Source organism: Phragmites australis, chromosome 17 (genome assembly GCF_958298935.1).
Source record: "Phragmites australis chromosome 17, lpPhrAust1.1, whole genome shotgun sequence".
Lineage (NCBI taxonomy): Eukaryota > Viridiplantae > Streptophyta > Magnoliopsida > Poales > Poaceae > Phragmites > Phragmites australis.
The window spans coordinates 26851090-26875777 of NC_084937.1; the positions used below are offsets into that span (position 1 = coordinate 26851090).

The window sequence follows — 24688 nt, forward strand, 5'->3', positions numbered from 1 at the left end:
TGCCTACCACGACCAAGTTTACCGAAAGGGAGTGCCTGGGGAATAAAAATAGTGCCGATCTAACAGGTTAGGTGAGTATATGTCATGCGTCCAGCGAGGACTGGTCGTAAGGCCTCCTTTTGTGATTAGGGGGTTGATCGTATGAGATCTACTCTGGTCGGATGATGAGATTGTGGTCTTAAAAATATCGGCTAATATTGACAGTGTGAGCCTCCTAACAAGGCATCCTCTTATCTACTACACCAACATATACTTTATCACTATTGATTATTTTTGAACTAGCAGTGAAAAGGAGGCAAATATGATCTTTGTATAATAGCGAGATGGGAGGTAAACTTTATATACAAGGGATGGGTGGAACTTGGTTCCCGTATCTCGGTCTAGAATTGAGCGAATATAATGACAGCTTTGATTGTGGTATATAAATGTCCACTATAGTTTTTTAGAAACTACGACTTACCATGATTTTATCTCTCTTGAGCGCTTATGCAATGTATTACACAGGTTCTCAGAAACAACAAATTAGCGGTCCTTTCCTCACACACAATAGGATAAAAGCGTTATCAAGCTCTCCAGTAGTGGCACATCATATCCACTTCAAAGAAACATACATTAAGGATAAAAATTTGATAAAATTTTATGAATTTCGGTGATGAACAAAATACCTAATTTTATTTAAAAAAATCACTAATATGAGGGACTCGCAGAATAAGAGATGAAAAATGACCAAAATTTCAATGAAATTTCTTAAATTTCGATTTTTTCGCTGATAAAAAAAATTATAAAACGAAATTGAAATCCGTGACATACATCCCTATATATATTGGAGTGAGTGGTTGTACGAGGTTATACCCTACAAGCCCAAGGTTGCCGATCGATATCGATCATTGGGGTTCCCAAAATTGGAGATGAAATCCGAGATGTTAATGTCCGACCTTCCACCTTCACTCATGGCCTTCTTTGCCTTGCCACTCCAATCCAAAGCATTCTTACGGAACTCCATGCTCGTTTCCCCTTCCATCACCACCCGCACGCACCTCTCCACCTCCCCCCTCTTCACCACCCCTTCGGCGTCCGGCCGTACTCGCACGCCGACACACCACACGTCTTGGATGTACTTGGCATTTGTCGTCTGGTCCGACCAATGCGGCATTGCCACCATGGGCACGCCGGCGCTGAGCGCCTCCACGGTCGAGTTCCATCCGCAATGGGTCATGAAGCAACCTACGGACGGGTGCGCTAGAACCTCCAGCTGCGGGCACCATGGCACGGCGAGCCCCCTCGTCTTCACCTTGGCAACAAAGCTATCAGGTAGCTTGGGAGTCTCCGTTGCCCGGACGACCCAGAGGAAAGGCTTGCCACTGTTGTAGAGGCCTTCGGCAATCTCGGCCATCTGTTCGGAGCCCAGGGAGGCCATGCTGCCGAAGGAGACGTACAAGACGGAGCCCACGGGGTGGTCGTCAAGCCATGCCTTGCTCTCTGCCGTCATTGGAGTGTGGAGGTGGATGCCGTAGGACACGTCGTCCGGGAGGCGGTTGTCAAGGTACGCCGATGGCACGGTTGGGCCAACCGTCTTGGCACGCCACGTATACGCCAAGTAGTCCGCTTCCTGTGAATGTACCGGAGCATGGCTTAATGCGCAATGTCGTCAAAACATATATGTTCAGCATGGTGCCATGTCATTTTCAGTCGTGCATTTGGGCTCACTCACCTGCGGCTCCAAGTCATGAAATGAGTTGACGAGCACATGGTCCACGGTGTCCAACCCCAGGAACTGGTTCACCAACAGCTCACGGAAACACGGGGGATAGTTCGTGTCAGCCAAGAACGTCGGCAGGTCGGTCAGTTGGAACTGGGACGGCAGCCCGGCCAGCTCCGGCAATTCCTCCGGCTGCACCGGCGGGGGCGGTATCCGTCCAGCCCACGCGTGCGCGTACAGCACGTCCACGGCGCACGTCTGGGTGAGGAACGCCGCGCACGCCGCGCCGCGCCGCCTCGCCACGCCCTGCGCCCACGGCAGGAACGCGTCGTACACCACCACGTGCACCGGACGGCCCCGCTCCGACTCCGACCGGAGGAGGTGGTCCAGCGTCTCGGACCCGGCCGACTCGAGCCGCTCGAAGTAGGGGCCGCCTACTCCTCCTAACTCGTCGGGGCCACCGTTGTCGCAGCCGTCGGAGAAGACAGCGACGTGGACCGAGCTGGGGGTCGAATTGGTCGAGTTGACGACGAAACTGGTCGCCGCGAGGGTGCACCGGACGCCACTGCGGCCGGCGAGCCGCTTGCCGAACTGGAGTAGCGGGTTGATGTGGCCCTGGACCGGGAACGGGAGAAGAAGGACGTGGATGCTTTGGTCGGAGCCCGCCATGGTCATATGAATGCGATATATGTTATCAGAATATTAAGAATTGCTATGGCGATGTTCTTGGGAAGTATAGACGTGAGTGCAAGTATCTATCTATAGACGTCCTTGCTCTTCCACGGCATAATCGGTTGATGAAGCGAAGCCCAAGTGGCCAAGTGTCTCAACGTACTAAAAACCAGTCAAAATTTGAGCTCTTGGATCTATGCCCTGTTGAAGAAGAGGACAGGACATACTAGCTATCTTGTCTGCCAATTTCTCAAATAGCTAGACACGGGTGCGAGTTCGTCACTTAGCTCGGCGGTTCTTGATATCACACGTCATCGATGACTTAGCTTCATCGAACGCATGATAATTTGTTGCCAGGAGCGACATGCGTGGAAATACGACAGCACCTTTAGCCTTTAGATTGTAGAGAAATTTCCGGAACGGGGTGGTGCACACACCGGTTATATGTATCCGTTCGTATATTTCGCGCATCAATTTTGAAGTAAATTAAAAAATATTGAAAATGGTATATTTGTAAATATACATATCGTGCAGCCATATTTTAGTATGATGCGGTAGTTCTACGATTTTATTAGCCATATTTTTTTGGTTTTTTCCGATGCGTAATTTTGGTTTTTTATGTGTTTATTCCGGTAGGATAATCATATTTCCCTTTTTTAATATTCCGGATTTTATATATTTTTCTGGTGGGATGATTATTTTTTAATTATTTTTGTATGATGTGTAAATATTTTAATTTTTAATATATTTATTTTGATGATATAGTTTTTTACTATTTTATTGTTTTGTGAATATCAAAACACAATAGTGGCATATATAACCGGTGTTTACACCCGAGCAGAGTTGCATTTTTCGTTGCCTTCAGCCTTGCGCGCCCGATCGACCAGGCAGGCTCGCCGGCGACCTGTCCCCGGTACAGCATGCCTCCCTCGGAACGACATCCCGGAGCATGTTTCCTCATGGCCCAGCTCTGCTGAGTCTGCTCCGTCAGGCTCAGGGCCTCAGGCGTCACGGTCAGCCGGAGCAGGAGCAGGAGCAGGAGCAGTAGCATTCGCGCTGCGCGTGGCTCATCTCTCACCGGAGTAGCGGCGGACCGTACCCGAGAACCGTTCAGAGGCTCCGAGCTAGTACTAGCCATCGCAAGCTCACAAGTCGCAGCTCGCCGTTGTTTCCGGCGTCGTGCTGCTACGGCGCAGTGTGACAGGGACAGTGGTGGCAGTGCCAGCCTTCCCTTCTCCAGCTAGCATACGGACACGCTTCTGATGTCGTCACTGCTGACGACGACGGCTGATCGGCCGTGATCTCGTGACCCATCCGCGAGCGACGCCTGATAGCGAACGATAACTGCCACATGGAAACGTGATTGCCACATCTGTTTGTTTTGTTTCATTGTTTGTTTGAACTTTCCAACTACAGATTCTCTATCATGTCTAGTGGATAGATAGAATATTTTTAAAAATAACAAAAATAAGAGAATTTTTTTCTCTATTTACTACCATTTCACGTCTTCTACTCCTATTAGTTTCTTTCTTATTTAATGCAATAGTTATAGTTTAAAACAGAATTTATTTCTCAAAGTAATGAAAATTATTTTCTTATAGAAAATGGTTCGAAAAGGGATACACGTAAAGATCATATATTTTAGTCACATCCAGATTCGTTTTTGGAGTCCATAATATAATCAAATTGGATGGATCTCCCACCTATTTAGCTAGGAAAGAATAGATATAGAGATAAGATGAAATTAGCCTCCTTCTGGAATGGCTACCCACGCATGTCGACGTGCGTCGCATCGGTACCAGAACAGCAAGCGATGAGCAAACGACTCGTGAAATGATCGTATCCTAGGTGAACTAAGCTGCCTCTGCAGCTTTGTTGCTGCCTTGAGTTGAAATGCACTCTTCATGCAAGGTATACATACATACACTTATATACTACTTTCTTATATGTATATATTATTTTCTAAAATATATATACTTCTTTATAAATGAAGTCTACTTTTTTCTAAAATACATCTACTACTTTTTAAAATATACATAATTCTTTCTGAGCTGAGGGGATACCTCCGAGATTATATAAAAGACTTCACACACATAGAAATATATGTATATATATCACGAGACAGTGAATATATATATATATATATATATATATATATATATATATATATATATATATATATATATATATTGTATATCTATTATGTGCCTAAGCTGTTGCCCTATCCCGCAGTTACGATCCAGAAAATAGTATAGTTGCGACTCACAAGATAAGTCAGTTACTACAAACATATATGGTCGTAACTGAATACCTTATCCAGTCTTAATTATGCATTTTTTTATCATGTGATCGCAACTGGATCATCTCTATGCACACCCTGAGTTACGATCCAAAAAGCAGTATAGTTGCTATCGTAACTTACTTTTTTTGTCATGTGATCGTAACTCAACTATCTGTGCTGTCGTACCTGACTATTTTCTTAGTCGTAACTGTGATTGTAACTAGGTCACCTCTGCGCACACCCATTTACGATTCAAAAAGCAGTATAGTTGCTATCATAACTAACTTTTTTGTCATATGATCGTAACTCAACTATTTGTGTTGTCGTAACTGACTATTTTCTTAGTCGTAACTAGGGGTGGCGCAGCAGTAAACAACAATACTTCTCGTAATTATACACTTTTTATCATGTGATCGTAACTCATTTATATGTGTCATCGTAACTTACTAGTTTCTTAGTCGTAACTAAAGTGGTGCGAAGGTAGCTGCAGCAACTGAGGGTCGCGCAACGTAGTTCATTGTTGTGCGTAGGTGCAGAATAGACTCGTCGTGTATATATTAATTGTAACTAATTGTAACTCGTTAGCTTCTCGTGTTGTAATTATATACTTTTGGACGCGTAGTTGTAACTGATCTACCTAGCAGTTTTTTAAATTATAACTAAGTGTGTGTATAGTGTCAAACTATAGTTCACCTAGGTACAAAATAAACGACCAAAATCTAAAATTAGATAACATACGTGACTGTATTTATCAAAATAGACAACATGTCGTCATAATTACAATTTTATCATTCGCATTCGGCACCTTATTTACCGAAAATACACGAGCCCAGCCATATTTAGTACACGGGATGCCGAATATAACACTGTAGCGAATATTCGGCACACCGTGTACCGAATATCAACCGTATTAGTCACACATTGTGCTAAAAATGGACTACAGTACCATATTCGGCACACCATATGCCGAAAACGGCCCCATATATGAATAGTGTCGCGTATGAACATTAACAACAGTGCGTTGAATTTCGTTTTCCGTCTTCTTCAAAACGGTGTTCTTCTGTTACTTTAAAAAAAATTAAAAAAATTACATGTTCTATAATCCATGTGTAACTCATTTTAATTGGATTCACTGAAAAATCATTTGTATATTTTAAACTAAAATTCTCAAAAATGCTACTTTTATAACTTGTAACAATTGTTAGTGTCTCAAATAAATTCCTAAAAAACTAGAAAAATTCACTAACCTAGGGCTGAAAATAATTTTAGAAATTATTCCATCATATAAAAAAATATTAGTGAATTTTCCTAGAATTTTAGAAATTTATTTGAGCACTAACAGTTGTTACAAGTTATAAAGGTAGTTTTTTTTAAGAATTTTAGTTTAAAATAAAAAGGATTTTTTGATAAATTTAATTAAAATAAGTTGTATATGGGTTATAAAACACGTAAAAAAGTTTTAAAATTTTCTGAGTAAGAGAAGACCACCGTTTTGACGCGGCCGGTGCACGCGCTGGTGTACGACGCGTTCCTGCCGTGGGCGCAGCGTGTGGGGCGGCGGCACGGTGCCGCGTGCAAGCGTTCTTCACGCAGGCGTGCGCGGTGGACGTGGCGTACGGGCACGCGTGGGCCGGACGGGTGGAGCTCCCGCTTGTCGGCGAGCAGGCACTCGAGCTGCCGGGCGGGCTCAGAATGGGCGATCTGCCAACGTTTTTGACCGAGCCGGACGACCGCGCGTACCTGGACCTGCTGGTGAACCAGTTCAGAGGCCTGGACACGGCCGACCACGTCTTTGTCAACTCGCTCTACGAGTTGCAACCTCAGGTGCCTAAGCGGTAAGCTCCTGAACACATGCGTGGATAAGGTTGTGCTCACTGAATTGTTGATGTGTTGCAAGGAATCGGAATACATGGCGTCTACTGGAAGAGCCAAGACGGTGGGGCCAACCGTGCCGTCGGCGCACCTCGACAACCGTTTGCTGGACGACACGTCCTACGGTTTCCACCTCTACACGCCTCTGACGGTGATGACAAAGGCCTGGCTTGGACGCTAGGCCGGCGCGCTCAGTCGTTTACGTCTCTTTCGGCAGCATCGCCAAACCAAACCTGGTCCAGATGGCTGAGATGGCACAGGGCTTGTACAATAGCAGCAAGGCATTCTTATGGTTGCCAGGGCCTCAGAGGTTTCAAAGATACCTGAAAACTTCACCGACAAGACGAAGGAGAGGGGCCTCATCGTGACATGGAGCCCCCAGCTTGAGGTGTTGGCGCTCCTAGTTGTTGGGTGCTTCGTGACACACTGCGGGTGGAACTCTACGATGGAGGGACTGAGTGCTGGTGTGCCAATGATGGCAATGCCCCAATGGTCTGACCAAACCATGAACGCCAAGTATATTGAGGATGTGTGGCAAGTCGGCGCGCCTGTGCGGCCGGATGAGAAAGGCGTGGTGAGGAAGGAGGAGGTTGAGAGGTGCGTGAGGCAGGTGATGGAAGGAGAAATGAGCGAGGAATACAGAAAGAACGCTACAAGCTGGAGCGAGAAGGCAAAGAAGGCCATGAGCCAAGGTGGCAGCTCGGACAGCTCAGCAAACTTGAATGGAACTAATGATGACAGCACAGAAACATCTGGAGCAAAAAAAAAAAAAGCTCTCTTATACCTTGACCTGGGAGTTCATAGCTGTGATGCCTCATATGGCCATCTCAACAGTGCCATTCAATCATCCTAGTTTGTCAATTCACTCAATCTTAGCTTAATTGTTTTTCTATCACTCCTTTGTCATGTACGCCGTTGCATCAACGCAGATTGTTAACGATCACCCAAATAAAAATACACCACCTCCACTTATATAGAGGTTCTATAAATTTTCGGGAAACAAGATCTAAAATAGTATAAATAAGTTCACCTACACTTACTTTTGGCATCAAATAGCTGCAAGGTGAAGTTCATCACATTCCTGGTCGTATCACAAAACAAGCTACAGAATCGGGAAACACGCGTTTCCCCCTGATATTCCGATCAGGAATACCTTCAGTCCACCAAAAGATCTAAAAGGTGGAGTAAATCTTCCATGGGCCAAAACTACCAATCAATACAAGGCCAGTGTATTAGAACTAGTGTACATGTTTTGTACCGCAATTAGTTTACATCCTAGATCCCAGTGTTACTAATGCACAAATGTTACATGAACTTGCAAGCAGGAAGTGGAACACCGTTACCAGGTTGCAAGCAAGGCCGATCACTGTTCTATTGGATATGTACTTTTGGTGAAAGCGTCCAGGATTCTAATTTCGATTTGCAATCAGGTGCTCGGAGCTGAACTGGATATCTTGAATTGCTTCTTCACATAATGTGATGCCTCTGAATCATTTCTGTGACACAGGACCCTAAGCAGAGTTTTGGAGTCAGTTCCGAATTTGCTTTTGCACCCTTGAGTAACTTCTCGTAGGTCATCAATGAGCACACGGGTCTGCAACAATATGGAGAAGAACAAGAACATAAGTAATGCCATATAGATAATTTTTAAATATGTGCAGACCTAACTTGTCTTAACCACACGACCCTGTTTTATGCAATTACTGACAGTTTCTGATGAAAATGAAATCAAATTTATCATTATCTTTTGCTGATTTTTTTTGTGTGGGGGGGGGGGGGGTGGGATCTCACTTGAGTGAGCATACAGGGCCCCAAAGGATTTTAGGCCCACTAGACTACGTGACTACGGAGTTACCACTTACCCCTAGGTTCACCCAGCCTATGACCCACTCACTATTTCTCTACAAGTTTCATGAGAATATAATTCTAACTTTACCTCTTGCTTGATCAGATTTATTACAGGTCGTACACGCGAGACCAAATTCTCAACAGTTCCCCGAGGCAATCCATCTCCACCAGATATAAAGAATTCCTACAGCAAATAGATGACTATTAAGACAACAGTTTATTGTTTGGCCAACAAAGGCAGCAAAAACAGAGTTTAATTATGGCAGGCGTAATAAAAAAGCATCAGTTATAGAATGGTAGCCTCCGTCTGATGTCTCTTAAGGAAATAAATTAGAACAAAACAGGCAAAGATAAAACTTTGCAAAATGATATAACCTTCAGAGTTTCAATATCTTCCTCCAAAAGAGGGGCATCATTTGGAGAGAAGGCACGTGTAGAACCTCCATCCAGTATCACACGAAGTAGGCCATCCTGCCAATCAAGAAAATTTTAAGAAATGTAGTACAGAACTTGTTACAAAACCCCATCTCAAATTAGTATCTGAACTGATTACCAAGGATGCTTGCAGAAGCCCCGTAACCACACGATCTCGTAGTTGCTCAACGATCACTTCACAAAGTTGATTAAGGACCTAAAAGTTGAGAGCCAGAATAAAGAAGGTGCACCACAGTTCAAATTTATTAATCAAACAACAGATATAAAAACTTTATCAATAATTACTGTTAACCACAGGTAACAAATATGCCTGTTCATGTTTTGAGGTAACAACATATGCTTCGCACTTTCGTCAGATAGCATTTGTAGAGTAACAAACTCATTCATGATATTCTCTCTTTAACAAACAGATAAGCAACAGACAAATATGGGCACATCATTGCATGTCCACAGTCATGAATGCTTGGGGTACACTCACATGTAAGAGTGACCACTGACCACAAACTGTACAGGCAAAACATGGCATGTCAATAGTCAAAAATGAAAGTTTGCATGATTATCAGTTTGAAAGAAACAGAAAGGAGAGTTAATTCCCTACAAAGCTGGTCAGCTAACCAAATATAATGGAACCAATAAAAAGTGAGGCACCAGCCAGCTGTTAGATGATTCAGAGTTTGTTTTTTCAATTTTATGTACATGAAAGATTGCCAAACTTACCAAATCAAACACTTCCATTATAGTATCCAATCGAGCATGGGAAACACCGTTTTTGTATAAATTGTCAATAAATGGCTGCTGCAGGTCCCAGAATATAACCTTTGTCCCTACGAAAGAAAAGAAGAGCTTCACATTTTTATACAGAATGGTGATCAGCTTCCAGTGAAACATTAGTTTTACGTACTCCCTTACCGGTAAATTCACACAAACGATCAATAGCAGTATTGATTTCTTTTCTACTGCCATCAAATTGATTTTTGTGATTGGGTATGACACTCTTTGATTTTTCACTTGTCGATTGTCCTGGCAAATAAAATATAAGGATTGGATTTAATGTACAAGGACTGGACCAGGAAGATCAAGTAATTTAGAAGAGTTATCCAACTATCAAGCAGATAAATTGTATGGAACTTCTAGAAAACTAAAAATAAGAGAACTTACTGATGTTAATGTTTTCAGATTTCTTCCGAGCCCACCGCTCATTAATGCTGTCCTCCAACTTACTTAACTGGCTGATACCATACTGCATAAAAAAGTACTACTGGTTGCAAAGCTCTGATGAAGATAGACTTAAAAACAATAAACAGGGGAAGAGTGGAAGATTAAAAAGGATGTTGCATGGCCCATCAATGTAAATCCTGGAAAAATCAAATACACTACTGAAACCATGGTAAAATACACTGTGTCATCTCCATAACTGTCAATTGTAGACGATATCATGTGAAATTAAACCAGGATATACCTGATAATGCACCATATTGGTTGTAGCTAAGATCAAAAGGGAAGTAACACCAAACTAGGAATCATGAAAGATATAACTGAATACCAAAGCATAATTAATGTGCCTATAACAGAACAGTTACTGAGTAAGCCAAGCCAAGTAGCCAACAATAGATATTTACGGAAATGCTTCTTTGGTGACAATGTTGACCATTCCAAATGCATTTTTAAGAAGATTCCCGTGTAAAAAGAGTACTCATTTTAGATCTATCTGTCAAGAAAATGCCCAGGAACTTGTTCTGTTGTAAATAGTCATGATCTATGGTCAATATGAAACTCACGTATAGACTGTTAAGCCGCACACAGAGCTTTGGAGTTGTAAGTTGAGTTATTTCACTTGTTTTCCTCTCATTTATTGTTCTAATTTCTTGGACCTCCTTCTTTACAAAAGCCTTGATTCCAAGCTCCTTTTTATATCGAGTAAGAACAGGAACAGGTGGAACTAAATCTTCTTTATCAACTGCAAGCAGACAAAACCACTGTCACTCACAGCTAAAGAAATGAAGAGGTTTGAAATAAAAAAGGAAAAGGAAATTGTTAGCAAGAATGGGATGGATATTTCTCTATTCATACTGAAAAGTACATATCTATCTAAAGTATACAATGCTGAGCAGGCATGCACAAGAGAATATTTGCATTTGCCATCAAGGCATCAACAAGAAACACCATAAGGGAAGAAAAAAATAATAGCAGTACGAACATATAAACTAAAAGTATTTCTTTAGAGACAAGAACATGATCGTGCAAACCTATGGGTGCAGTAACAAGTTGTGTATAAACTTGAAATGCCTTGTCGAGACCACGGCAGAGACTATTTAATTCTCCATCTCGCATGGGAACCTTAAATGCAAAAAATTGATCTGCAGTCTGCAGTAGTTTGCGAGGAATCAGTGTTTTGCTCTTTAGAGACAAGTGGAAAGAATTTTATAAACAGCTTAACAACAGGAAAAAAGTAATACAAAAGTATATGCTGTATCACCAAAAAAAAACTTAGGAAGGAAAGAACATGGGAAATATTCATGGAGCGTAGGTATAGTAAATTTGACAAAATCATGATTCCCCATGTTAGTGTAGTCATGTTTTACCTAACAAAATATAGACAGTAAAACCATCAGTAACACCTATAAATTTAGTTGGAGCACTCTACACCCAGTCACCCATTCAGTTGGGGACACTATCTTGGCTTTCTCAGTACAATTTAAATGTTGATTTACATAGGATGTGTGAAATGACCACACATAAATCAGTAGACACTAGACAGTAACAAGTAAAAACTAACAATTACATCTATGGTGGATGGTAACCAATGAAGATGATTTCAAATTCTTTAAGACATAAACATGTCTTCATGTACACAAATCAAACCGAAATCATCATTTATTGAATATTTAGAGTGTCTAATTTTCAATTGACTGAATTTGATATTTTTCAGTCACTTTTTTTAACCACTACATCAACATATAACAACTCACATAGCATTATAATTTTAAGATATGTAATTGTAGTTTAGATGATTGAGAAGTAAGAAACTTCAGGACAGCGGGCGAGCCCTCCCTTTTATCTATTAGAAATTTTAATTAGTTAGCCCTTAAGTTAAGATTGATTTGCTAGTGGCATGATTAGATCAAATTTGTTAGATTAATTATTATATCAGATTTTATTAGATCCTCTTGATAGGGCCGGCTCTGTAAATTGGGGACCAGCTATGGTGCTGCATTAACGGGCCTGCTACAGTGCCAAAAGACACAAAGCCTAGCCATGACAGAGGAACATTACTTTAATTTGTCCAAACATCCGACTGCATTTTCCAACTGAAATGGAAAATGACTACCGAAATTGCATTGTACATCCAGAATAGACCTAAGAAAGCATGATCTCAGGCGGATACTTGACATGTTCCCTCGCACAGGCCCATTGCAAGGGAAGCGAAAACCAAGATTTGCTTTATCAGGTATCAAACGGGAACTGTGAGCAAATAAAACACCTTTAATAAGTATTAATACAGTCACATGGATAGTAAATGCGTGAATGTGATGGACTAAAAAATATGCGGTTCCTAATGGAATAGGTAACAAAGCGACTTTGCCGCCTACAACTACTAACTCACCACCTCCCCACGTTAAGCTGGTAGTTGTTGTTGCACCAGCTGTTACGCCAGGCGCGTCAGCATGGATATTTTATACCCATTGAGCAAAGATGGGTTGTAATTGTATGGCGGTATCGAAAACATATCTTGAGGACGGCCTAAAGCACTCATGGTATCATTGTGAATGTACATGCCAAAACTGTGAAAACCTAGAATTATACATACCCAGTTAAGGTGGGATATGATTGCATCGCGGTGCCTAAGGGTGCGATCTAATAGATCGTTGTATCGAGTAGTTGGATCATAGTCTCTTAGCATAAAAATAGCTGCATGCGCAGCAACACCGACTATTAGAAATCCGCCAATCAATATGTGGTGTGCGAACAAGGAAAGTTGTGTACCATAGTCAGTAGCTAGGTATGGATAGGGGGGCATAGAGTGCATATGATGAGCTACAACAATAGTTGTAGAGCCTAGCATAACTAGGTTAAGAGATAATTGAGCATGCCATGACGTTGTTAGGATTTCATAGAGACCATTATGTCCTAGTCCTGTAAATGGGCCTTTATGAGCCTCCAAAATATCTTTAAGTCCATGACCAATACCCCAGTTGGTCCTATACATATGACCAGTGACCAGGAAAAGAATAGCAATAGCTAAATGATGGTGCACAATATCGCTCAACCATAGGCCACCGGTTATTGGATCTAGTCCTCCACAAAACTAAGAAATTTTGTGTATTTGGACCAATTCAAGGTGAAAAAGAGGGTTGCTCCTTTGAAAAAACTCGGATAAAGTTGAGCCAAAACGTCGCGATTCAAGAGAAATTCATGAGGAAGTGGTATCTCTTTAGGATCAACCCCAGCGTCGAGAAATTGGTTAATCGGTAAAGATACATGGATTTGGTGTCCCGCCCAAGAAAGAGACCCAAGTCCTAATAACCCCGCTAAAGGATGATTCAACATGGATTCTACATCTTGGAACCAGGCCAATTTGGGAGCGGCTTTGTGATAATGGAACCAACCAGCAAAAAGCATTAACGATGCAAAAATCAATGCACCGATTGCGGTACAATAAAGTTGTAATTCACTAGTTATTCCAAATGCTCGCCAAATCTAAAAAAAAACCGACGGTTATTTGGATTCCTCGGAAATCCCCGCCTACATCACCATTCAAAATTTCTTGTCCTACTATTGGCCAAACTACCTGAGCACTAGGTCCAATGTGAGTAGGATCGCTTAGCCATGCTTCATAATTGGAAAAACGGGCACCGTGAAAGTACATGCCACTCAACCAAAGAAAGATAATGGAGAGTTGACCGAAATGAGCACTAAAGATTTTTCGAGAGGTCTCCTCCAAATCATAATGCAAACAAATAAATAAATAGTGCACATGCAAGATAAAACTTTACCAGGGATATTTTTTAACAGGTACCACTACTAACCTATATGTAGATTTTTTTAAAAAAAAAAACTATACATAGTGTTCTAAGGAGTTAGAACTCCAAAACTGCTCATATTGTACCTAGAGCCCTAGACCCCTTACTGTTATGCTGCGGCATGGGAATATTTTTTTTTTCTCGAACGTACAGGAGAACTGCATGTCATATATTAAGAAGAGAAATAAATACATAAATACATAGTCTTTAACACCATCACACACTCACACCCTGATTACATAGCCAACCGTGTCGCCACTGACTAGATTAGAGCGACCAATGTGACCTATGCGACCAATGCGGCATGGGAATATCTCCAGACAGTTATATTGATAACTGATAGCTAAGTTATAATTAAACTAAATTCTTACTGTTATGTTGCGGCATGGGAATATATCCAGACAGTTTATTATTGATAACTGAATAGCTAAGTAATAATTAAACAACTAAATTCTCAGTGTTATGCTATGGCATGGGAATATATCCAGACAGTTTATTATTGATATCTGAATAGCCAAGCTATAATTAAATAGCTAAATGCTTTCATCTGAATCAACATTTGTTTACAGCACAGCATTGCAAACAAAATTTCAAAACAAACTAAGATGTGCAAATAAAATAATTTCGAGATTACTGCATAAAAGAGAAGCTCCATTTGAATCAAAAACTACCTTAAGCATGTCAGGAGAAACTACTGAACGAAATTTCAAAGCAATAATGAAGGACAAAAGGATCAAAAGAAGCACCTCTTCTATGATTCTATAGACTTCTACGATAGAACTCCCATGGCGTTGTTGAGGGGATATAGGGTCCCAAACCTGTCAAGCATAAAATTTAGAATAGAGAAGATAGGAACACAGAAAACGATAATTGTAGTTTGAGTACTAAAATAATGTTACGAAGCAAAGATAAGCTAGCAGAGATAATAGGAGAAGGAAATGTAAGCAGCGATCAAAATAGCTATCAGACCTTTATACAAACTCACAGAAAGAGAAGTGCATTATATATGTTAGATATAGAACCAGACCAATCAAGAACTTCAAAGATTCCAGAAATCCCTATTTCAGTTCTGGACCTATTCATAACTGGAATGGCCATATTCTAGTAGGAATACAGAACCCACTAATAAAACACACAAACTTGCAGTGTCAATTGAAGAACTATATGCATGTGCAGAAGCACTAATGTATTTAATATTTTAATGAATGCCTTACAATCGTAGCAGCTTCACATATAGTAAATGTTATATAGTTAATTTCAAAACATAAAGCTCAAGTAAACATGAAATAAGTTTGTCACTAAACAGATATGTTTTTACTTTGTAGAATTCCAAACAGCTAGAAATAACAAACAGGCTGAAAGACACTTCTAAAGGTTTAAAGAACTTAGATATTTCAAATCACATGGTGAATGGTTGGACCGGTAATAACTAATGAGACTGTACGAGGAAAATATATATACACCAAAAAGAAAATAAACTTTAGTAATAAATGTGTTACCTCTTGGTCAGCAGCCCTTTTAACCCAAGTTTCAATTCTCTCAAGTTGTCCATTCACCCAGCGTAAAACTAATGTGCCAGATTTATTTTCAATCTGAGAAAGCAGAGAATTAGGATAGACAACACTACACCAAAAATTAACTTCAAGACGTAAGAAACTATCTATCATTTACTGTGCAGCACACATTGGTTAAGGCAAACAATCAAGCAAACACGTGGATTGTTTTGCGCTTTTCTGAGCATTAGTACTTTAGGAAGGTCGATCTGACCTGGTATGGAGCTAGCTTTTGTCTGCATATGCTATCCAAACCATCGTCTCCCACAACAGAAGCCATCACAGACATTATGTACTGCTCCAAAGCATCAGCTGCCGGAAATACAGAAACCACATCCTCCGTAAGATGCTCGGCGTGCTCAAGAAACGGTCTCTGGCACAGCACTTCTATGTAAGCGTCCAGAATCACATAGTTATAAACTCACGGTCATTCAGAAGATATGCCAGATATAACATACCAATTTGTTTCCATATAGTTTATGGATAAGGGAAGCAGAAACAACTGCTGCCTGTGGATGCCATTTTGACAAAACAGGCGTAAAAATGGTTGTATCTTTCTTCAGAAGTTTCTTTGTCTCCTCGGCTAGAGACGCTAAAACATGTTCATGTGCCGTATCCGCTTTGAACTCTACAGAATGTGCCATCTGAAAGGAAAAGAGAAAATTGTTTCTTCAGCCAATGTAATGGTAACATATTTCTCATAAACAAAGGATATAATGGGTAACATATCAGAAGGAACTACACAGGTTTGTGTCAATTCCAGATTGTGTTATCTGAATACGAATGATGTTGTCCAGTTCAGGTTTAGATACAGCATATAATCCTCTAATCCAGCATACTCAGAAAATTAACTAGGTGTTTTGATGATGAAAAGGCCTGTGGGGGATATTTTTTTATGAATTTTCAGTATTTAATTCAAGTTTATTTGTGTGCACTATGGTGGGTGGATGCACAAGAAATAACAATTGATGACTTTTCAAGTAGTATATATATTCAACAGCATGATCAAACCCTGAGGCCCAACCACGAAAGCACCACTACATATCATCTTTACCAAATGCCAAGAAGTGCCCATAGAAATGTTAGGCAAAGATACAAAAACAACCATTCAAACCATACATCTCCCAATATTGAGGCTTGGATGCCCTCACCCAATAAAAAAAAAAAGACAAGAGCAACCATCACATCTCCAGCTGCAAAGAATCTTGCCAACATTGGCAAAAATACCGTATGATGTTTCCCTAAGAATCAAGGTGATCAAAATACAACACAATGAAATGTCAAAAGCAGTACGGGTGCAGTGATAGCTGATAAAGATTCAAGGTTTCACATATGAGAAAGCATAACTGTGTGCAAGCAATCTATAATCATCTCATACAGTCACCTTCACAAAAGCACTTTTAACTGAAGAAGTGATGTAACGGTCAATCTGATCTCTGTCAGGTGACTCCATTGCCTGATGCACAAAAGCAAATGTGAGCTCAAAATCAGAAATTCAGAATTTTCTACAGGTTCAAACAGTGAACAGTTCTGTTTTCTACATTCTGCAGTGGATGTATTTACTACATAGAACAAGAAATTGCTACTGTATACTGCCACAAGTGAGAGGGCAAGAAACGTGATCAGAAACGAAGGTAGGGTATCATCACCTTGCCATTTTCTTCACCAAGGATCCTCCTAGTAAGCATTGCCACTGTCACAATATCAGCCATCATGCTGGGACCCTGTAGATATAAAGAAAGTCTTAACATGGGAAAAAATAATGATCTGTCATTGCAAGAAAAGGAGAGATAAAAATGTCCAGTACGATATAGTGTATGAAACTAGTAGATTAGTATATGCCAGACGCTGAAGTCTGAATAAAAATAACAACATGCATACATGGATGCAATGATGGATTAAAAGAAAAGCATGAAGCAGGGAGACCTCCTTTGGTCTAAACAAAGAAACACATGTGCCAAACCTATGCATAGGAGGCACAACATACAAAACATAAAAGAGGTCAACATGAACAAGAGATGAAGATAATAAGATTAATAAGAGAAATGACAGAATTACGAAATGTGGAATTTATTTAGAATACGAAATCAAAATATTTACTATCATAGCAAGGTAATTCAGTCATGATTAACTTAGCTCTCAGAAATAATGATGGGCAACCATATGCATCTGTGCTTTGTGCAATCAGTAGCATAACAAATGAACAAAAGACTACGGGACGTGGGGCATGTTACATAAATGATCTTCAGTGAAAGTGACATAGCAAATATTTGCTTCATAACATAAACAGATTAACAAACCAAACATATTCCTTGTCGAAACGAAAGGATTAGCTTCCAAAGAGTAAAGGATATACTTTCCATAGCATAACTGCCCATGCATGTAATGGAGCACATGATCAAACCAGGAGGTGCGAAAACAAACCTCTGAGAAGTGTAGATGGTAATCATTCAGTTTCTTGTCCATCCATTTCTGAATTGGAATCAGGAAAGACTGGAAGAATGTGAAATCTTGATAGCTACCCTCAGCATCAACAGAACTACGCAGACTTTTCAAGTGTAACCTTTCCTGCGGACCACGCTGTTCTTTCAAAGGGATCTTCCTCAGATGGTCAATCACAACTTTCAGAAGTCCTTGTTCACCTGTAAAAACAAACTGTGTTGCAGAACCAACATTAATTATTGTACTCTTATGGTGGTGACTTATTTCATGAGCTAAGTCAGTAGCACAGTATAGAACAGGACTTCATAGGAAACCTAGTTCAGTGAACTATTGTTTATGAAAGGGATTGTATTGGTCTGAAGAGAGACAAATAAGTGAACCACCCAATGGTTAACGGTTTTACATTTGGCTCTACGCTAATAATTGTCCTACTTCATAACAAGCTTGACTTGAACTACACTATTAGGAATATTCATCATTTTCCACAAACTGGTCAAATGTTGTAAAGATATTTAGGGCCCAACACGGAGAAAACACAGAATATTATAATGTTCCACAAATTGTAGCCTTGATTGAGACTTCTTGATTATGGATTTACCTGTCGAAATAACACCCATGCATAGCATGTATCATGAACTGCCTCTGTGATTCCTAATATCCGCCAAGTAGACTTTAAGAGCTCAAGGATTTCTTCCACCTCCTGGTGGATTAAAGCAAAAATGTAAGAGAAATATAATAGGTAATGGTGAAATTAGTCAGTGGAAAATTGCAAACATGGATTTGATATACTGACCTCTGTAAGTTTCCCCTCATCCAAGATGTCAAAAACACTGCCAAGCATCTTCTCATACAATGCTACATTCAGATGGTATCCATCAGCCCAGTGACAGACTTCACCAGTAAGATCACCCCGAGCAGGCCTTTCAGAGAGAGAAGTGGTGACTTCTCTCAGTGATCTTAAGCATTCTGTACGTTGAACCTCCGCAGCAGATGGTGGCAGGGACTAGCAAAAACATATCAGGATAATACTCCATTTAATGGAGAGTTCATACAGTAGCTATAAATAGTCAACCATAAAACTTTCATTGAGTAGACAAAAAACCTCAGATTCTTCAATCTTTCTGAAAAGGTTCCTTAGCTCATTGACTTTTCGACCCAACTCTCCAAATCCAACAACTGGATGGTTTATAAGGCCTTCCTCCAGCATGTTTAACTAGGCAAAAAATTCAAATGAAGCATATAATGTTAAGAAATGCAGATATAGTTCAAGATCATCCAGAAACAACTGCACAAAGGCTGGCTAACCTGTCTCTTCTGCCAACGAAGATATGCTTTCATGTCAGAAAATTCAGCTCTGGATATGCAGCACAATAGTTCCAATGGAATCAAGAGATTGTCCATCCGTTTTCCGACTTTGCCAACCATAGCATTGAGTAATCCTTGTCTAGTTCGAATATCCATGGACTCTGTTATCTATAAAAAAACAGGGGGAGAAGGGGTTCAGCAGATGTTCAGAAGCTTTAAGAAACCTGGACGGACATAAATACAACATAGGGAACTGTAGTCTTAAACTTCATAGAGTTGAAACATTTTGAATAGCGAACCAGGCACTAGATTGGATTAGCCACAATAGCATTTTCAATATATTGAGTAATTTTCCTAAAGAATGTTCTGGTGACCTACTCAGGAAACAAGCGCTTATCTGTTTTTGATTAACTATCAAAAATAAGGGGAAAAAACCTTTGAGGTGCAAATATTTCTTCATTAAAATAAGTTAGTATTGTATGGTATACATACCATCTAATCCCATCAAAACTTTGCATTTAAAACACTAATGGCAACTATGACATATCATATGGACAAATTAAAAGAACAAAAAATGGACCAGACATACTTGACCAAATTACACTTCAAAAACCATTGACCGGATTACGAAGTTCTTCATAAAGTCTTGTGCAGCACTCAAAAGGAAGTTTAGAGGGTACAAGTGTTTGAATGTAGTAATAGAATTCAAATTGACAGGATTAATTAGTCAAGAACATGAGAAGACACAAAGGTAAAGTGAAAAGTTGCCTGCTAATCTAGTCATCAGGAATAGAAAGTTAAGGCATCATACCTCAAGTTGGGCTCGCATGGTTTCAAGCAAACCAACTAAACCCTGTTGCCGTTGAGTGTGGGATTCGACACTTACACTCTTACTACGACCAAGCTTCCTCATTAATTTGTTCCTCTTCTCTTTCTTCTTTTCTTTCTGTGGAACTATAAGCCCCCTACATGTACAGAAATAGGCTGGGTTCTATCATACTCCAGGACGACTTGCGATCCTTTATGAAAAAAACTATGTGGATGTAAAGAATTGCACAGGCCTACCCTGAAGCACCAGCAGCAGCAACAAGAATTTCATATGCTGTCTCACGAAGGTCATCATCTGTGATACCTGAAAGAGTAGCATAGCTGCCAATAACTTTCTTGTTCAGAGATTGACAAGTTTCAAGCAGTAATTGACCAATAATGGCCAAGTTATCACAATCACTAAAGTGAAGGCAACCATTAATTCAAGAAAAACTAAAGTAAGCAATAGTACATGACTAACACTCTAAGAGGAAATCACCAACAAAATACTCAAAAGGGAAAAAGGAGAAAATGGAAGATTGTCAAAGTGTGTAGTTCCACCAACATGACGATTATATAAAGGAGCATAAGACATAACTACCTTACTTGTATCTTTCATTGAACATGTAATATCATGATACATGTTCATCAATTCATAATTATCACCTGTTTCAAATAGCGGTAATCGCAATGATAGATCACTGGCATCAGTTTGATGTCTTCTCGAAGCCCTTCTGCTATCCAATTCATCTTCTTCATCCTCAAAGTCTTCAATGTCATCTACGGTTAACTCCTTCTCGATTGGAGAATCAAGTGATTGTGATTTTGCTAAGTTTGTAGCTGCGACTGGTGACGACACATTAACTGGTGATGATTCCATAAATGGCGGTGGTATCACAATTGGTGATGGTGCAGGGGCAGGGGGTGGTTCTCTTGTTGGTGCCGGTCCTGAATATTCTGGTTTTGTAAGCAAATAGAACTCGTCTACAGCTCCAGTGTTATTCTGACAAAAATAAATAGATATTAAGGCACATAGATGTTATGTCATAACGAATTTTAATGCATGCTCTGAGATTTTCTATATAAAAAATGGGAAGACAGGAATATCAAAATATTCAAATGAGAGGCAGTTTAATGGAAACAAGTAAAAAAATTGATTTGCCAAAAATCAAGAAAACTTTTCAGAAAAACAAAATAAGTATAAGTGCTACGGACGTGGGTCAGGCGGTATCAGTACTATCCAAGCCCATAACAATAAGAAAACCAAGCACAAATCAACTCACCACATATGGGTAATCAAGGCTGTCATGAAAGAGGCGGATGGCATCTCCAAGATCAAGAGGTTCAGCTACATTATCAAAGCATTCTCAGAACAGATGTGATAAGGCCAAAAAATACATACTCCAATAAAACTATATTTCACCTTTTTTAGCGCAATTGAGGACATAATCAACACTGACTTGATCTATATCTACATCATCCAAAGAGATTGCACCAGGTGGCATTACAACTTTCTTAATCAAGTTGCCAGAAAGAATGTAGTTGAGTAATACTTGGCGGTCGCGGCGATAACGTTGCAGCAGCTCAACAACATTTTCTCTGGTTAAGTTAAAACATAAAATGGTTACTTCGAAATTAAATGTAACATCTCTAAATGAAAGAAGGCTTATTCTGTGGCGATCATTACTCGTCCATATTCTATGCAGCGGACACAGCACTCTGAGTTTTAAAACCCTGATTGAAGTGCTACCAATTGCTTGCAACCAGCATAACTGCCCTGGAAAAAATAGCAACATTATGGTGCTTATTTCCGACATGTTCACTGTTACATCAAACAATCACATACAGCATGGTAACAGGAGATGTAAAACAAGCAGTTATAATAATAAGTTGAAATGTTGAAGTACAGCATGGTAACAGGAGATGTAAAACTAGCAGTCATAACAATAAGTTGAAATGTTGAAGTACAGCATGGTAACAGGAGATGTAAAACAAGCAGTTATAACAATAAGATGAAGTGTTGAAATATTGCATTTATGTAAAAAAAAAAAAGTCAGTGAACTGCAAATCTCATCCAGTGGTTGGTACATTTGTTTTTGTGGGTTCAAGTGTTCAACTTCACTAGTTGCCACGCAGTGGATGTTCATGTATGTACATATTAGGGAGATCCATGTGGAATTTCACTCCGACAAGTCCATCCCTATCAAATAATAATCCTCGCTAAAAAAATTCAGACGCTGAATATCAATGACTCGGCAAATGAGATTGCACCTACCTAAGCTCCCAGAATACGCCCGATCCAATCAAATTCGCCGCCACGCGGTATCACATTGTCCAGAATGCACTACGCAACTCGCGAACTCGTGCCAAAATGAGAACGAAAACCCACAATGCCAAACAAATCCACCCCTCTACTCACTCCAGAACGCATATAAACCCCCAGTGCCCAACCCACCCACTCGCCCTTTCCAGCCCCACGCAAGCGACCGAGCCGAGACGAAGCGACAATGCCAAGCTAACGAACCGGCTGCGATTCGAAACCGCGGCACGGCAACTTGAGTCGCCCCATCCCGCCGTACTTGCTCGCCCACCAGGGATGGATCTGGATGGAGAGAAACAGGACACGAGGCGGGTCGGGCGGGGTACCTGCGCGCGGTGGAGCGGAGATCCAGCTGAGCTGCTCGTGGATATCTCGCTGTGGGCGTGGCCGCTTGCTTGCTGCGGAGCGCGGAGCAGGTGGAGCAAGGCGGTGGTGGAGGGCGCACGACGAGTAGGCCACGGGGAAACGGAACGAAAGGAAGGCGGAGCCGATGCGATTGCAGCCGCGATCGAATGTGGGATTGGGATGCAAAGGTTTTTCAGATTTTAGCCGCTGGAATTTTCAGATTTTAGCCATTTTCAAAAACTTTTTCTATATATGGATTTATGAGAAAATAATATTAAAAAATAGATATTTTATACAACACTACAATATTTAACGCATGGTTGAATAGCATGTAATATACCAGTTGACGATGTGTACTTACCACGTATGATCTAGTGCCGTGCTATAATCATGTTAATTGTCATAGCTCTATGTAAAATAATATTTTAAAAAAATTATTTTTTGCAAGGGATATTAGTAGAATATGTTAAAAAAAGGTCAAAATATGAAAATTCCACCCGCGCCCGGGACGAGCGCGACACTCTCCGAGGCAGCAGGGGTCGTGTGCAAGTGGGCGAGTGGATCGGTGGGTGAGTGGGCCGGGCCTAGCCTGTACGGGCCGTGTATGTAATCTGAATCACAGCCCAATGATGTGGGTACCGCGTGTGAATTGGGCCCAAATCGGAGGGACAAGCCTATACATTTCTTTCGTTTTTGTCTCTCTTTTTTCTCCACTAGACAGCAGTGAAATGAATCATACAACTGCAGCAATCATTTTTTTCGATTTTTTTCCCATCGCAAGGAATGTTCCACATATCATACGCCTGTAAATATCGCTGCCGAAAGCACTCTCATGTATGTAAATCGAAACGTTAGGATAAATCCTGATGGGGTGCATCTCTATCATCACACGAAGAGATGGTTCAGTCTCATCAGTTGCGCAATTTATAAAGTGAAATGTAGTGGATGAAAAGGCTTGCTTGGTCCTGTGCGCAGCCGGGCCTTGACTGAGAGCTGAAACCTGTAGATGTAAATTTTAAAGTACTAAAGCGTCTTCTAGACGCTCTTGACCGGTCAGTGACAGTGAACCAAGACGCTGAATCTGTGGTCAAGTGAAGCCAGACGTCAGAACGGAGGGCTCTGAAAGAGAACCGGGGAGTTTCTGAAGATCACCGTCGTCACCTGTCTCTTCCACGTTTCTTCTTCAGTTCATGTGCAAAGTGCAAAGCCATGCATGTTTCAGAAATACGAGTGCACTGTTAAATTACAGAAGAGATTAAAATGTGTGGATGTAAAAAAGAAACCAAGGTGAATATCTGGGCTGCAGATAGTCTGATAGGGTGACGAACTGACGATGGGACCGGTACTTTACTGCCGTGCAAGCATCAGGGACCAGGACCACCCTGTTACACAAGAGGGATAGAGAAAGGAATCATGCAGAGCCAGCAGTGCACTCCACTGCAACCGATCAACCGAAGCAAGCACGGAGTAAAACGCGTGTTAATCGTGCCGAATTGACCATAGTGCAGGCAGGTAGTTCACAGATCGTCAGGTGCAGGACAGGAGCAGGATGGATCATCAGTGTGGAGCAGGGCGAAGCCAGATCCAAACCGAGGGTGTGCGTATAATTACTATTTATAAAATTACTGTTCATTTACTATTCGTGTGTACCGAGACAAGCAGTCAACTCCAAGCTCATTTCTGCACTTGCAAAAATGAACAGGGTCGATCTCCATATGGCTGACTGTAAATGTTGGAAGCATCATCGTAGCCTTTTCTCCTTTTGCTCGTCCAGTGGACCAAACGAACTTGGGTTGCAGAGGAGAGAAAAAAATCCTTCACTTCGGTTGGTAAGTGTTGGATTGCCCTTTGGTTACCTCACGTATTCATATTATAATTTACACTAGACATCATATAGCAGAGATAATTATGCAAGCTTTCATCGCTTGAATTAGAAGTTACAAGAGGTTATATATATACTGTCCAGGCTAATATAAATTTATAATATGAATGTGTAAGTGAGATACTATATGGAAAAGTGTCTTAGTTTATATGTGACGAGAAATTGATCATAGTTGACGTGTCTTGAATTTGTTTAGCATGTGTTTG

At 40.7% G+C, this 24688-nt stretch overlaps 2 protein-coding genes and 1 pseudogene across 6 annotated transcripts; 1 reads left to right on the forward strand and 2 right to left on the reverse strand.

Annotated features, from left to right (window-relative positions):
• Positions 1 to 648: 648 nt before the first annotated feature.
• On the reverse strand, positions 649 to 2529 carry LOC133897943 (UDP-glucosyltransferase UGT13248-like). The gene is made up of 2 exons (XM_062338777.1): positions 1712 to 2529; positions 649 to 1609 (listed from the first exon to the last, which is right to left on the reverse strand). Exons 1-2 carry the CDS (start codon positions 2372 to 2374, stop codon positions 854 to 856), a joined length of 1419 nt encoding a protein of 472 aa, XP_062194761.1. The 5' UTR covers positions 2375 to 2529; the 3' UTR covers positions 649 to 853.
• Positions 2530 to 5652: 3123 nt separating this feature from the next.
• LOC133897036 (UDP-glucosyltransferase UGT13248-like) lies at positions 5653 to 7496 on the forward strand (annotated as a pseudogene).
• LOC133897317 (protein unc-13 homolog) lies at positions 7322 to 22789 on the reverse strand. 5 transcript variants are annotated; one of them, XM_062338004.1, is made up of 28 exons: positions 22582 to 22788; positions 21623 to 21712; positions 21489 to 21534; positions 21359 to 21406; positions 21219 to 21283; positions 20602 to 20938; positions 20194 to 20260; positions 19940 to 20093; positions 19129 to 19296; positions 18926 to 19036; positions 18617 to 18826; positions 18422 to 18523; positions 17806 to 18036; positions 17031 to 17105; positions 16766 to 16837; positions 15840 to 16025; positions 15596 to 15754; positions 15328 to 15420; positions 14575 to 14646; positions 11054 to 11171; positions 10586 to 10764; positions 9966 to 10047; positions 9717 to 9827; positions 9525 to 9631; positions 8926 to 9003; positions 8748 to 8843; positions 8461 to 8556; positions 7322 to 8118 (listed from the first exon to the last, which is right to left on the reverse strand). In XM_062338004.1, exons 6-28 carry the CDS (start codon positions 20813 to 20815, stop codon positions 7951 to 7953), a joined length of 2949 nt encoding a protein of 982 aa, XP_062193988.1. In that variant the 5' UTR covers positions 20816 to 20938; positions 21219 to 21283; positions 21359 to 21406; positions 21489 to 21534; positions 21623 to 21712; positions 22582 to 22788; the 3' UTR covers positions 7322 to 7950. The 5 variants fall into 5 exon arrangements, with proteins under 5 accessions (XP_062193988.1, XP_062193987.1, XP_062193984.1 ...); XM_062338003.1 differs by having other exon boundaries at positions 21359 to 21534; positions 21623 to 21707; positions 22582 to 22789; XM_062338000.1 differs by having other exon boundaries at positions 21359 to 21534; positions 22582 to 22789.
• Between the last annotated feature and the right edge of the window lie 1899 nt (positions 22790 to 24688).